At 41.6% G+C, this 14,979-nt stretch overlaps 1 protein-coding gene across 2 annotated transcripts in view; it reads left to right on the forward strand.

Annotated features, from left to right (window-relative positions):
* The window catches only part of hcn1 (hyperpolarization activated cyclic nucleotide-gated potassium channel 1), a 98,365-nt gene extending 83,823 nt beyond the window's left edge, over positions 1 to 14,542 (forward strand). The window contains exons 8-9 of one of the 2 annotated variants that reach the window (XM_079586125.1): positions 3,744 to 3,780; positions 9,889 to 14,542. In XM_079586125.1, coding sequence (XP_079442251.1) covers positions 3,744 to 3,780; positions 9,889 to 10,075 — 224 coding nt within the window. In that variant the 3' untranslated portion in view covers positions 10,076 to 14,542. The remainder of the gene's footprint in view (positions 1 to 3,743; positions 3,781 to 9,888) is intronic. The other variant, XM_079586124.1, reaches the window with a different exon arrangement.
* The last annotated feature ends 437 nt before the right edge of the window (positions 14,543 to 14,979 follow it).

Below are 14,979 nucleotides of genomic sequence, written 5' to 3' on the forward strand. Positions count from 1 at the left end.
CAAAACCTTACACCCACCTCATTTTTCACTACAACACATTTATTACTGAATGTTCTTCTCCATGAAAACATCATAAAAGTAGCATTGGTTTTTACTATGCTACAATAGACTCAGATTATATATACGTAATGTACTTTTCTTAAAAACAAAACAAAACAAAAAAACAGTTGGCTTGCTGTACTTTAACATTTCCCCACTAAACACAGATCCATTATCACTCACACTTACAGTACTTCATAGAAATACTGAAAAGAAGGATCTTTCTTTCAACCAGTTTCAAAGGAACAATGGAAAGTAAAAAAAGGGATTTTATTCAAGCTGTCTTAAGACAACGGCAGGTTCTGTAATGCTGCATATTTTAGTCTTTGTCTCTTTGTTGAGATACAGGCCACCGTCCATCATCAATTTGAATTGTGTGGAATTCAAATGTGAGCTAATGCATTCTGAACATTCGTAGAACACCAGTTTGATGTTTTGCACCATTCAATGGGTTTGGTATATGGCCTTTTTTGGGCTCTTCAATTGAATTTCTCTGTCACTAGAGTTTAAAATAGGGTCTTGAGCATGAGCCTTGTTACTTCTCACCCAACATCTTCATGAATCGTTTACTCAATAACAATGTTTAACTAGTTTGTGACAGACCAGATTTGAAGTGAAGCACAAATGCATCTTAAATTCAGTGGTCACATCCAAGTAACGCTCTAAAAATACACATTACAACAATTATTTTAATAAGGGGTGATCTGATTATTGAATACACCAGTATTAAAATGTCTTGTTTCTTTCTTTTTGCATCTTTTGCATTTCACAGTTCATAAGATAAAACCAGAGGATAATTTAAGATGTGACCTGAAAACTCAAAGTAAATGTTTCTCCTTTAAGCATATGAAATGGTTATGACGTATACTAATATAGCATGAAGCCCAGCATAATTTCACAACTTGAGTGCATGAAACAAAACGCTAGAAACATAAAAAAATATCCCTTTTTAAGTTCCATTATATTATCGATAAATTTTAGGACCTGCTTGCCTGCATCCAGAACTCATTTAAAAAAAATAGTTAATTTTAGATAGGTTCTAGTGTTATTTTATTTAGTTCAGTTGTTTTAATTTTTATGTTTATTTACTAAATTTTGGCATGATGCTATTGACTTGCCTTGCACTAAAAGTTGGATTGGATTGGATTGGTTTGGATCAATATGCCCACACTATTGTGACATGCACGTCACAACTAATCAATAACAGATACGAATTGATGTGATCAGGCCAATCAAATCAAATTAAAATGAATGAAACGAACCCCCGATTCGACAGTATGCATTACACTGTCTGAATTCCAAACTAGGATTCTATCCGCACCCATCTCCGTTTGTGGCGTTGACGTTTTCACCCTTTAAACGTCAGTCATAACTCGAGATGACCGGTGTAAACAAAGCCAAGACGTGCATTTGTCCTTTCATGTGGAGAACGGGCTTGTACCATATTGTCACTGCAAGTTGCCAGCACTTTTGATTTGACATTAGTCCAACTAAAACAAGGGGTCTTGTCTCATACAAGGGAAAAATACGGACCGTGACATGATTGGTGCTCCATGTACTGTTTTTTGGACTGCAAATGCTTGTCTCGTCCTAAGCTAAAGAAATTGACAAAAAAAAAAAAAGAAATCAACCAGATATGACATGTTGTACAATTGATGTATCTATCTTTATTTAAAAATTATTTGACCAGGAGCCCCTCTTGAGATGAGCTCATCTCGTTTTCAAGAGTGTCCTGGCCGACCAGTAGGCAGCAGGTAAATTCCTCATGACGATCCAGATTTTCCCCCCCTCACGTCTGAAATGATCCACAGGCTTAAGGCAGCCAGCATGTGTTCAGTGCACCAGTGGACCTCAAAACCAAGGTTAAATCAAACGAATAAAAAGCCATTGTAAGTAAAAAACAATTGGTTGCATGTTACTGTTAAAGTCAAGGCAAGTACTTTTTAATAGTCTATTCCCTGTCATGTTTGGGCATTTATCATAATCTGTCTTTTTAATAACCAATGCATGCATACTATTTGATCAGTTCAAGAAATTCTAAAAAGTGTGCTTCACTTAAGTTTTTCACTTCAAGAAAATAACCTGCTTGTTGTGATGATGTTGCTAAACACGAAAATGCTTCAAGTAAAAATGATCGTGTTAATGATAAAGCTACACTATAATGAAAAACAGATGAACTGATGAAGATGTTACGCTACTGATAAATGTAAAAGATTAGTAGTACTAATTTTACGGATCTTTCAAACACAGAGCTCCCACACATTTTAGACCAATGCATTTCCATGACTTTCAGTTATTTGTGATTACTAGATAAGGATTTATTTATTTTCACTCTTCTGCACGCAAAAAAAGAGATGAATCAATATTTTAGAGCTGGTCTAACCTATTAATATTTCCAGGTTGACTTTAGGAGCCTCCATTTACAAGACTCCATATACCTAAAACTCACATAACAGTCATATAAAAAATAGTTTTTTTTCTGTTAGCAACAGAAGCTAAAACGGGCAGCTTTGTCCCGGGCCTATTTATATCCGTGGTCCAAACGTCACGGCAGCCACCTGGCAAGGTGCTTGAGCTCAATGGTCTGCCGCGTTCACGGCTCACTGTGTTCCACTCATTAATTAGAGAATGGGAGGCAGACTCCAGGTTATTAGGCATCTTTACTGACACAGATAGAGAGAAATGAAGCCCAATATCGCCATTCAGCCCCAGAAGCGTGCGGCAGAGGGCTAATGTGTCTCAACGGAGGCCGTCAAGCTTAGAGGTGAAACGGAATGTTCCGTTCTACTGAATGTCTGAGAACATTCTATGGGATTTTGTGTTTCAACGTACAAGCCCCGTGTAATAGGTTTTGTTCGTAAATAGACTGTGGGTTACTGTGAAATCAATGTTAAAGAAATGTTCAGAATGTCTTTTTATCAGTCTTTCGTGCTCACAATCAAATGTTGTGACACTCTCAAATTATATTTTTTTGCCAAAACTCTCCACAGGAGACTGTTATCAATTATGAGACTGAGATGAAATTGAGTTTTTCTTAAAACTACTGATTTTAAACTGTGCTTAGATTTGCCAAAATACCAAAGTCTGCCAACAAATTATTACAATATGAACTAAATTTCCGTGACATAAGTATCCATAGGTATTTGTGCGTAACGTTCACATACATTTTGGTCCAGTTGGATATACAGTTAAATGTACAATATGGACATATTGATAGCATCTGAAGCATAACGCTATGAGGCATGCATGCACAGCTTAAGAAACAAAATAATGTACATTTTATGATTATATTGAAATGCATTTTCCTAATTTCACAATTTATCAATATAGATTGTGGCTACATTTTCCATTTTTCCTATTTTGTAATGTAATGCAATGGCATTCATACATTTTTAAAATGTGATTTAAGTGTCTAAATACTTTCTGGATCACTGAATGCCACATAAGAAAACATAAGATTATATAATTTCCCACAGAAGTCCCTGCAGATTTGGTTGATGGCAAGACCTGGTCAATAAAACATGGCATACCAAATGAAAGTTCCTGCAAGGGTGTCAGAGAACATGTACAATTTAAACATCTCTAAAACATGTTAAACCCCTTAGAGGTCGTGATTGATCTGGAAGGACATTGTCTAGATCCCCTTCTCTGGCCCTTTATAGTCCATGTGAATAACATGTTTTTGATCAACTCCTCATTCACAGAATTCATTATGCCTCCAAACTTCTTTTCAGACATCACGTAAGTCTGTAGACATGCTGTGCGTGTTTATTTAGAAGTAGACCATAGACTCTTCAATGTTCATTTGGATTTATTTCACTGTGGCTGCCAGTAGATTACATCATGGCCTTTGCCTTCTGAGATTGAATGCTCAAAGGCCATTTTTCTCAGGGTGGGTTGCAAACATCAGGGACAATCCGTCACTGTTTTTCCCCCATGCCCAAATACATCACAGGTCTGACTGCCTCTTTACAAAACTCACACAGTCATGTTTACAGCTGTCGGACTAGTCAATATGCACTGTGAACAAGGACATGGTGTATATTTGGATATGCAAGGGACACGACAGGCCTGTAAAACCTAAAAGAAGTCTCCAGGGAGGTTTTCACATTATTCATGTTCCCCTGAATAAGTGTTCCTGTCCAGACCAGACATGTTCATCCTCAGGAGCCCCTTTCTTTCTCCAGTGACATAAGATATATCTCATTTTCTGCTTCCGCTAACAACAAATGACAGTGCTGAAACTCTTCATTATTGGTTATTGATCGCTTCCCCCCATGGGAACGGTCTCAAATAGAAATGTACGTATTACAGCAAGTTATTTGGAGGCAGTATTTAAATTCCTTCCTCCTGACAGTTACTGTTTCGTGCTACAACATTATGTTCTTAATAGCAGATCGTATTGTTCTTATTTTAGTTTAAACCATCATCCATCTGCTGATGGCTTATGTCCACATACTTTTGGCTAAGTAGTGTACATCTATAAAAGAAAAGTATTATTTCGATATTGCATTAAAGCTACTGTTTAAGCCGTGTTGGTTTATGAAGTCCTTTTCCCATTAATTTTTTCTATGGGTTAAAAAAAAAAAACACTCAAACATAACCTTCAATAAAGACTTAAGACATGATGCAAACCAAACCAAAATAATGTACTTTTTTATATATATATAAAAAACTCATTACAAACTTTGATTTAAAGCAACAACAAAAAAAAGGTATTTCAAATTATGAAAAAGTTCAAAATACTGTAACAACATATTTAATGAGAGTACGTACTACAATCCCATTATTTAAGCAGTATGAATCAAAGGCTTGGTTCACCCAAAAAAATAAAATTCTGATCTCACTTTCATGTTGTTCCAAACTTATAAGGAACACAAAGATATTTTGTTTTAAATCTGAGATTAAACATTTTCTGAAGAGACCTGATGACTTTATATGATGAACAGATTGAATTTAGGCTTTTATTCACATATAAACATTCATAAACTCTCCATCAGTTGTGGTAAACGGAAGCTCAAGCATGTTTGCTTGACGTGCGAGAACCAATGAGATTCATTCTCGTGTTACGCAGCACGTTTGAGCTTCCGCAAGAACCAATGAGGTTTGTTCTCTTGCGTCAAGCAGGTTTGGTTGAGCTTCTATTTATGTCCGCTGATCGATGTTTATATGTGAATACAAACCTAAATTCAATCTTTTCATCATATAAAGTGATCGTGTCTCATTAGAAAATTTGGACTAAACCGCTCAATGAACTTTTTGAAGCGTCAAAGTGGTAGTTGCGTAACTGTCAATGGAGAGTACAGAACAGGCTCAATTTCATAAAAAAATATCTAAAGATGAGCAAATTTTTTACGGGTTTGGAACAACATGAGGGTAAGTAAAGGATGACTGGGGGGGAGGGGGGGGTGCTAGTAGCATTGACTGGCATTATACGTGGAAATTTTACTAAGTTTGACAAATATTATTTATGATGCAACACATCTGCAAATCTCATTTGACTCATTGCAAAACTGTTAGCAACTGCCCCCTTAAACAAGCCTTCATTTCATATAAATAAAAAAAATTCCATACACAAAATAGTATAATATTCATTCATTAATGATTAAATTCTGTATACAATAATTCTACTCAGACAGCTTGATTTTATATGCAAAATTTACAGCAAATTTGATATGCCCCACAGCAGCTGGGTCATGAAACTGTACTTTCTTTTTGAATGGTAAAAACCCCCAGTATCCCTCCTGCCTGGTTCGCTCTTACAGCTATGGATGAGAGATTGATAGCTTATTGCTTTATGCCTTCAGCTCATAAGAGTCTTACTCAGTCATTTTATGTAACAATAGAGCTCTGCTTAGCTATTGTGTACAAAAAGGCAGTAATAGAAGAGGTTCATGGAAAGATCGATACATCCCTCATTTATGATAGCAGCAAAATAGTGATTAACAGAACAGAATAAATCTAAATCCATTTGGCACAGTCGAGTAAAGTTAAATTCATATTTGGAAACTCTTATAACATTGCACCGTATCTAATTTCACCTTCTAGCATTCTTTACAAACATTAGCTGATCAATCAGTTGATTCTTCTTATTGCTGGTTCCAACTGTCACGGAATGGTAAGAAGTGAAGCGGTGCGAGGACTCAAGTGCAGGAGAATGATGTTTTAATTACAAAAGAAAACAAACACAAAACAAAACCCACGACAGGGAAAACATGACTAACAAATACAGAAACAGAACCAGAACCTGAAACTTACATGAGACTCACGGGGAACAGGAAACATTAGACAACGTACCGACACAGACTGCAAACAAGAGGGGACTTAAAAATGGAAACTAATCAGGAGGGAACAGGTGGATGAACTCAAACAATAATCAGATAACAAGGGGGAGGGATCAGACAATGACACGAGCACATGGCCCAAAATAACAAAACACCCATGTGCAGCACAAGACAGGACAGGCATGTGACATTACCCCCTCCCTACGGAGCGGCTACCAGACGCTCCATAAGACCAGGGCGGGACGGGAGGGACAGACCAGGGCGGGACGGTAGGAGCAGACGACCCATTGGGCGGCCAGGGTGAAGCAAACAGTCCATCGGGCGACCAGGGCGAAGCAAACAGTCCATCGGGCAACCAGGACAAAACAAACAGTCCATCGGGCGACCAGGACGAAACAAACAGTCCATCGGGCGGCCACGGCGGAGAAGACCCCTCGGGCGGCCACAGCGGTGAAGACCCCTCGGGCGGCCACGGCGGTGAAGACCCCTCGGGCGGCCACGGCGGTGAAGACCCCTCGGGCGGCCACGGCGGTGAAGACCCCTCGGGCGGCCACGGCGGTGAAGACCCCTCGGGCGGCCACGGCGGTGAAGACCCCTCGGGCGGCCACGGCGGTGAAGACCCCTCGGGCGGCCACGGCGGTGAAGACCCCTCGGGCGGCCACGGCGGTGAAGACCCCTCGGGCGGCCACGGCGGAGATGACCACGGCGAAGACGACCACTCGGGCTGCCACAGCGGAGACGACCACTCAAGCGGCCACGGCGGAGACCTTCCCTCAGGTGGCCAGGGCGGATCCGGCTGTGCAGGCGGCCGGAACGGGGCAGGTCCTTCGGGCGGCCATGGCGGAGACGACCAGGGCGAAGACGACCACTCGGGCGACAACGGCACAGCAACAGACACCGGCTCAGGAACAGCAACAGCCACCGGCTCCTCAGGAACAGCAACAGCCACCGGCTCCTCAGGAACAGCAACAGACACCACCGGCTCCTCAGGAACAGCAACAGACACCACCGGCTCCTCAGGAACTGGAACAGGCTCGGCGGTGGCCATCTTGTCCAGAGACACAGGCTCGGTGGCAGACGTGACGTGAACCGTCTCTAGATCGGAAGGCGTTCCAGGCCGCTGGAGCGGGGCCGGCAGGGCGAGCAGCTGGGGCGGGGCCGGCAGGGCGAGCAGCTGGGGCGGGGCCGGCAGGGCGAGCAGCTGGGGCGGGGCCGGCAGGGCGAGCAGCTGGGGCGGGGCCGGCAGGGCGAGCAGCTGGGGCGGGGCCGGCAGGGCGAGCAGCTGGGGAGGGGCCGGCAGGGCGAGCAGCTGGGGAGGGGCCGGCAGGGCGAGCAGCTGGGGAGGGGCCGGCAGGGCGAGCAGCTGGGGAGGGGCCGGCAGGGCGAGCAGCTGGGGCGGGGCCGGCAGGGCGAGCAGCTCGGGCGGGGCCGGCAGGGCGAGGCACCTGAGCGGTGCGTCAGGGATGTCAGTCACCTTCGGGATGGTCTCTGGGTTAGGAGCCACCGGACAAATAGTTGGAGAGGCCTTTCCTTTCCTCCGCCGTCTACGGACTACCCGCCTCGAGACCACCGGACTCGGGACCACCGGACTCGGGACCACCGGCACTGGGACCACCGGCACTGGGACCACCGGCACTGGGACCACTGGACTCGGGACCACCGGCACTGGGACCACCGGCACTGGAACCACCGGCACTGGAACCACCGGCACTGGGACCACCGGCACTGGGACCACCGGCACTGGGACCACCGGCACTGGGACCACCGGCACTGGGACCACCGGCACTGGGACCACCGGCACTGGGACCACCGGACTCGGGACCACCTGCCTGGCAATTCTCTCCCGATGGCGAATGAGACCCTCCACCATCGCCTCAAAATTGACCCAATCAAATGCTCTTCGGATCAGCCAGTCCATTGGCTCGTCAAGCGCATGATTAAATAAATCCTTTCGAGCCTCCTCGCCAAGGTTCAGCCCCTCAGCTGCGCTACTGAACCTCCGGCTGAACTCTCTCACCTCCATCCCCTGCTGACGAAGGGAGACTAGCTCCTTAAATTGGAGCATCCGCTCCCATTGCAAACAGGAGACTGGTTGCGCACCTCCTCTCCGCTGAGTCCTCATGTGGTCGGTACGTTATGTCACGGAATGGTAAGAAGTGAAGCGGTGCGAGGACTCAAGTGCAGGAGAATGATGTTTTAATTACAAAAGAAAACAAACACAAAACAAAACCCACGACGGGGAAAACATGACTAACAAATACAGAAACAGAACCAGAACCTGAAACTTACATGAGACTCACGGGGAACAGGAAACATTAGACAACGTACCGACACAGACTGCAAACAAGAGGGGACTTAAAAATGGAAACTAATCAGGAGGGAACAGGTGGATGAACTCAAACAATAATCAGATAACAAGGGGGAGGGATCAGACAATGACACGAGCACATGGCCCAAAATAACAAAACACCCATGTGCAGCACAAGACAGGACAGGCATGTGACACCAACATTATAGAACATGACATCGATATCACAGTAACCCACAGATAGACGGCAACTAATTGCACTGATCAATGATTCTACTTATATTTTGATGCATCATTTGCAGGCTATGGAGGACTACAAATAATAATCATGATAAAAATATCTGTATAACTAAAATTCTAAATAATTAACTTTTTAATACCGCTAAATCAATTTTATTTTACTGTTGCATTTAATTTATTTGTCAATTTGAATAAGGATTTTAATGAATGCTCTGATTGTTTTCTTCAAGTGACACTCTAGTGTAGATCACTAGCACAGTTAACTAACTTAGCCTAGCTTTCAGGGTAGACAGCTAATAAAATTTAGCAACTATTTAATAGGAGACAATAATAGCCATGAACTCATTACAACAACAACAACAACTAAGTTTATACACATTAATATAAAAAAGTCTTATAGGACCATTGGCTGCTGAAGTTAAGGTTTTTATTCAAGTCCTAATTTTACTATAAACTTTGTGTTTGTCAGTTTAAGTAGTAGATACCCTGCTGGAAAACAAACAGCTTAGACATACTATCTCATCTCCTAGACTGGCCAAACTTGTCCACAATTAAAGTTTTGCTGGTTGTGGAAGCTAAGTTCTCAAAACCTCTCTAAAACAAGACCGGCCTGACCAGACTAGGAGAACATACCTTTTACATAAGCTCCAAAAATGACTCGAGAGGCTTGATTTTCAGCAGGGTAACGAAACATATTTTTCGAGTATCTGTGGTGTGCTTGGATATTGTGATGTTTTAGACTTTGAAATCTGTGTAGTTGCTAAACCATTAAACCAATAGCGAAAAACAAATGTGAATTGAAATTCAATGCATAAGCACCTCAGAAGTTGAATCCAACAACAGTCCTACTTCAAAATCTCTATTTAGGAGTGACTAGCCTCCCCTTTTTTTTACATTTGTGAGACCTTTGTGCTTCTCCTCTCACTGTTCAAAACTCTTTGTTACTCTATTTGGTCTAGTTGTTATCTGCTCAGCCTAAACTAAAGATTGACTATCTTTCGGTTTCACCCTCAACAGGGAAGAAGAACTCACTCCTGCTCCAGAAATTCCAGAAGGATCTGAACGCTGGCGTCTTCAACACTCAGGAGAACGAGCTGCTGAAGCAGATCATCCGGCAGGACCGAGAGATGGTGATGATGGTGGATCGGAAGCAATCGGTCACGGGGATGAACTCCACGCCGATGTCTGGAAACTCCATCATTAACTCTCCCGCTCAGCCACCGTTCACTACAGCGACTGCTATTCTTGGGAACAACCAATTACAGCAGCAGGCCGCCCCACTAAGCTACAGCACCTCTGCCACTATAACCCCATCAGGCCGTGTGCCGCCCTCACAGGGCGTCACGTTTTCAGCGCCGAGCGTTTCTTACGGTAACTTGAGCACCTCTTCCCAGAATCCCCCTACGCCCTTGCCGCAACCGGCAGGGGCGATCATGTCCCCTTGTTCGTTCACCACATCCATCTGCAGTCCCCCTGTGCAGACCCCTATAGCTAGCCGAACATTCCAGTATGGATCGCCGACGGCCTCCCAACTGTCCCTTGTACAGCAAGCCTTACCCCAGCAGTCCTCGCCCGCCTCCATACCACAACAACCGGCGCCACAACAGCCGCAGCAATCGCAAGGGGCGTCCCCTCAGAGGAGTGATGTCCACAAGAGCACGCAGGCGCTCCAGTCAGGCAGCCTGAGCAAGGACATACGCCACCTCTCTGCCTCACAGCCGTCACTGCCCCACGAGGCCTCATTGGCTGTCCGAGCACACCCCACATCAGGCGAACCACTGGCTTCCATTCAGCCACCCATGGGATCCACGGCAGGCATCCAGGCCCCAGGCTCCGTGCTGCAAAGCGGCATCCGCACCAACGTCCCACAGAGGGTTGCCCTTTTCCGGCAGATGTCATCGGGCGCCATACCGCCGGTGCGCATGGCGCCTTCTAGTGCCCAGCACAGGGATTCCACGGGCTCCAGGAGAGAGTCGGCAGTCTTAAGCAGTACAGAGACGGAACAAGACAAGATGCGGTTCGCATCGAATTTATGATCCCATTTTACTTTTTTCACATTCATTTTTTTTAAAAGAGATTTTGATTGATTTTTATGGAGAGACAAAAAAAATGGGGAAAAGACTTGTATTTTTTTCTCCAACTTCCTCTGAAAAAAAATAACCTCATAGCTATCCTGTACAGAATTTCCTTGTACTATATTTTAGACACACTTCCCCTTCAACTTAAGAATGTATATTATACAAATATATATGTGCAAATCCAACTAGAATATTTGGCATTGTCCATATGGGGAAAAAAAAACTCTAGTATAAACGCAAGTCTTCCTCTCTAACATTATGTGACTATAACGTGTCTGAAGATGTTCTTTTCTGTTGACGTTTTCCTTACAGTTCAGATTTTTCGGTTTTGGTTACGGGAATGCAATGATGTTTTTGAATGTGTTTTTTGTTTAATTTTTTTTTTCTCGACAAGAAGATGACAAAAACAAGTCCAGCATTCAGCAGCTTTTGGCATCACTGTGGAAAATGTTTGCGCAAATCGAACCTGGGAAATACTGAAACGTTTTAAAAGCACATCTACAAACTTTTACCGGCTGGAAAAACAACAACAAGATAATATCAGAAAATGCTCGGCGCACCACATCAAGGTGTAGTTTCGACATCTGCAATACTTCGTGTTGTGCAGTAATTGCGTTGCGTTTCAAGGCAGCCTTTGTGCATTAAAGGGAATAAATGTATTGTTTCTGTTTTTTTTTTTTTTGTTTTTTTTTTGTTTAATTTATTTTTACGAAGGATGTGTGGTCAAATCGGATGGTTTTTATTTTCTATATCTGATTTCAGAACGAGACAGACATTATGAAATGTCACTTAAAGACTGTACATTTACAATATTTATAAAACTAAAGATTATCACCATTATGCAATAGACTGTGATATGAAGATTACCTATATGTGTGTTGTACATAGTTTTTGTAGAACTAGTATTTACAAAAGTAATGTGTGGTGCATTTCTCAAACATGGCAATGTCTTATCTCTGTCAGCCGCCTGGGTAATGTCTATATATGCATATCTAAATATATATCTATATATATATAAATATATATTCAAATGGTAATATGTGACAACAAACATCAGAAACAATCATTAGAGATAAGAAAACCTTAATGCAAATAGTAGCACTATACCGTAGGTAGCACTAAAGACAATATATGTATTCCAAAATATCTTGCTGGTCAAATATAAAGGTATACGAGTGGGGGTGAGGAGGGGTGAGGAGGGGGGTGGGGGGCATTCATCAGCAGCAGCTAAGCTTAATGCAAATGATGTTACATCATCATTTATGTTTCGCAATCCTTCAAAATGTACAGTATTTGATCATTTCCTGGGCTGACATAACATAAGGAAGCCTCCAGCTGCCTGTGTACATCAATAGACGCTTTATTTTATAATAGTTTCATATTAATAGTGTTCTTCTCATGAATCAGTATTATGTACACACTACGTCACACTATTTCATAGAACTAGATGTTCTGGTTATGCATTTTCCTTCTTTTTTTTCCATATTTAACTACTGTGAAAAACATTCTAGCGCATTTAGTTATGCATTTATTTTCACTGTATGTAATGTTACTAATGCTCTGCTAGTTTTTACAAAAACATCAACCTTTAAGTCTAACCTTTATGCAACATAAAAATCTGTAAACCAATGGCACTGCAGACACAACACAATTATCCAAGTGAACAGCAGAAACTATTCTGCATGTTTTTCCAGGAGTAATTATGTGAATCCAACAAAGCATCAGAGAGAATAGATGGATAAATATAGATGTTCTAAGAAAGAAAAACAGAAGCTGCTTTGCATTAAGGTTTATATCTCTCCCGTTTGTCGAATCATCCAGTCTGGGGCTTAAGACTTTGAAATGGCATGTCAGTCGCCCCTATTTGGGAGTAACAGATTTAACAAGGGGTAACAAGCAGCTGTGTCTTATATGACCACTTTGGATTTATTCTTACAATACTGCTACCAAAATTCAGTAGAATAAAGCAAAAACTCATCTGACTCGTGCAAAGTCTCCAAGCCCCTTGCACAATGTTTAAAAGAGGACAATACTCAGAAAAAACCCCCACTTGTGTCAGTACTGTACCAGTGCAAATCCCATACAGCGACCATAAACGCATGCATTGTCACGAATACTTCAAAAGAGAAACTATTTAAAAAATGTTGACGTTTAAATGTATTGTGAGATTATGTTTTTTGTTTATTGTCTGCCTAGACGTTCTCTGTGCGTACCAGAAACATTGAATTTTCACGAAAAAGGACATTCTTAAGTATTTGTGCCTAAACTATAGCCATGTTTCATCCTGTTCCTTTCATGAGTGTGACTCGTGTGTGTGCGTGCGCTCGCACACGCGTATGTAAACAAGTGTATATGTGTGTGTGTTCAATGTTTTCCAATGAGAACAAAAAGCAATGGGAATGGCCAAACGTATCGGAGCAAAAAAAAAAAAAAAAAAAAATGGGATTGCAGCGATCTTTGCTTGGCATATGTGAAAATACCAAGTATATCTATTCGCATTTAAAAGACTAATCAGTATGGACTGGAATCCCGATAGATCCTGGGAATGGTTAAATGTGTGTGGAACTTAACTTTATAGCCACTGATGTTGTGTGGAACGAAACTGGCCAAAGTGAAACATTTCAATACAAACTTTCATTGTGAATTGCACTTTCTGTTTAAAGAGAGAGAGATATCTAGAAGCAGAAACATATAATGTACATTAGTTGGTTAACTAAAGGGGTTAAATACAACAAAAAGTGCTTAACTCCTGCTATGCCATAGTGTATAGAAACTAGTGTACATAGGATGGTCAGCGGTACTCTGAGTATCTGCTACTTTTTGATACTGTACTTGCCTTCGGAGGGGAACGCTTCCCGTGTTATTGTGCTTTTTCCTCTCAGCTTTAAATACTGTTAGAATTCTGGAGTGGAATGTGAAGGAGAGACGCTCATACAACAATACACTTTAAAAAATAAAATTAAAAAAAGAGAGAAAGAGAGAGAGAGAGAGAGAGAGAGAGAGAGAGAGAGAGAGAGAGAGAGAATCCTGTCACTTTCTGATGAGGTGTTTAAGAAAACCAGCACATGTCTTTGTATGTTTGTTTGTTTTTTATTTATTTTTATCATATATTTGTGTTTATGTGATTGGAAATTAACAATGCAAAAGAACAAGAGGGAAGGAGTGATGTTTTAATAAAGGGAAAGAAAAACTAAATGTTTGGTTTGCAGCCTCTACGATTCAGGTGAAATCATTTTGTTTGATATGTTCGATGATGTGATGCAAATGATGGAAGATTCTAGAACAGGCCTCAAACTCTTAATCTCAGCTGATTTTGTTTTTCCATTATGCTCGTTCATGCACACCAATGCTTGGTTTCAAAAATATAAACAAAGAATAAAAAAAAGCAGGTACAAAAATCATTCAATAAATAACAAAACATGAACAATTAGTTACTTGATCCTGAATAAGAGAAAGGTACATGTATACTTTCTTACACCTATATGCAGACAAACGGTGTTTGTCAAAAAATTATTTTGATTTTGATTTTTTTTTCTTTGTAAATAATAAACCTTTAAAATATATAGAGAAAATAAAAGAACTATTGCCATTTACCACCAGGCTTCTGTGTGTTTTTGTGATGAGTTGCCATTTGGTAATGTTCAACTTTTCCTTCTTTTTTTTTTAAATTATTATTAGTGATAACATCTACAGACATGAAATTACTGAGCTGTGCAATTACGTTTCACAACAAGACACTTTACAGTTGTTATAGCTTACTCTGTTATTAATGGGTTCAGATTTGAATACGGCATGAAAACGAATAACCAGTGGCAAAATATTCTTTGCTAAACACTCTGCCATGGTAAAACCAATCGAGTGACAGGCCGACTTGATCAAAAAATCTGATTCAAGGAGAAAAAAGCCATTGTGGCTTAAGGGTGGGCTTATGAATTGAGCCACCTAAGCCTAGCAAACACCAAGCAACAAACAATCACTCAGAACACCTCAGAACTATATTGCAATGCTTTTGAAACACTTCTGGTAACAC

This window comes from Phoxinus phoxinus, assembly GCF_949152265.1.
Source record: "Phoxinus phoxinus genome assembly, chromosome: 17".
Lineage (NCBI taxonomy): Eukaryota > Metazoa > Chordata > Actinopteri > Cypriniformes > Leuciscidae > Phoxinus > Phoxinus phoxinus.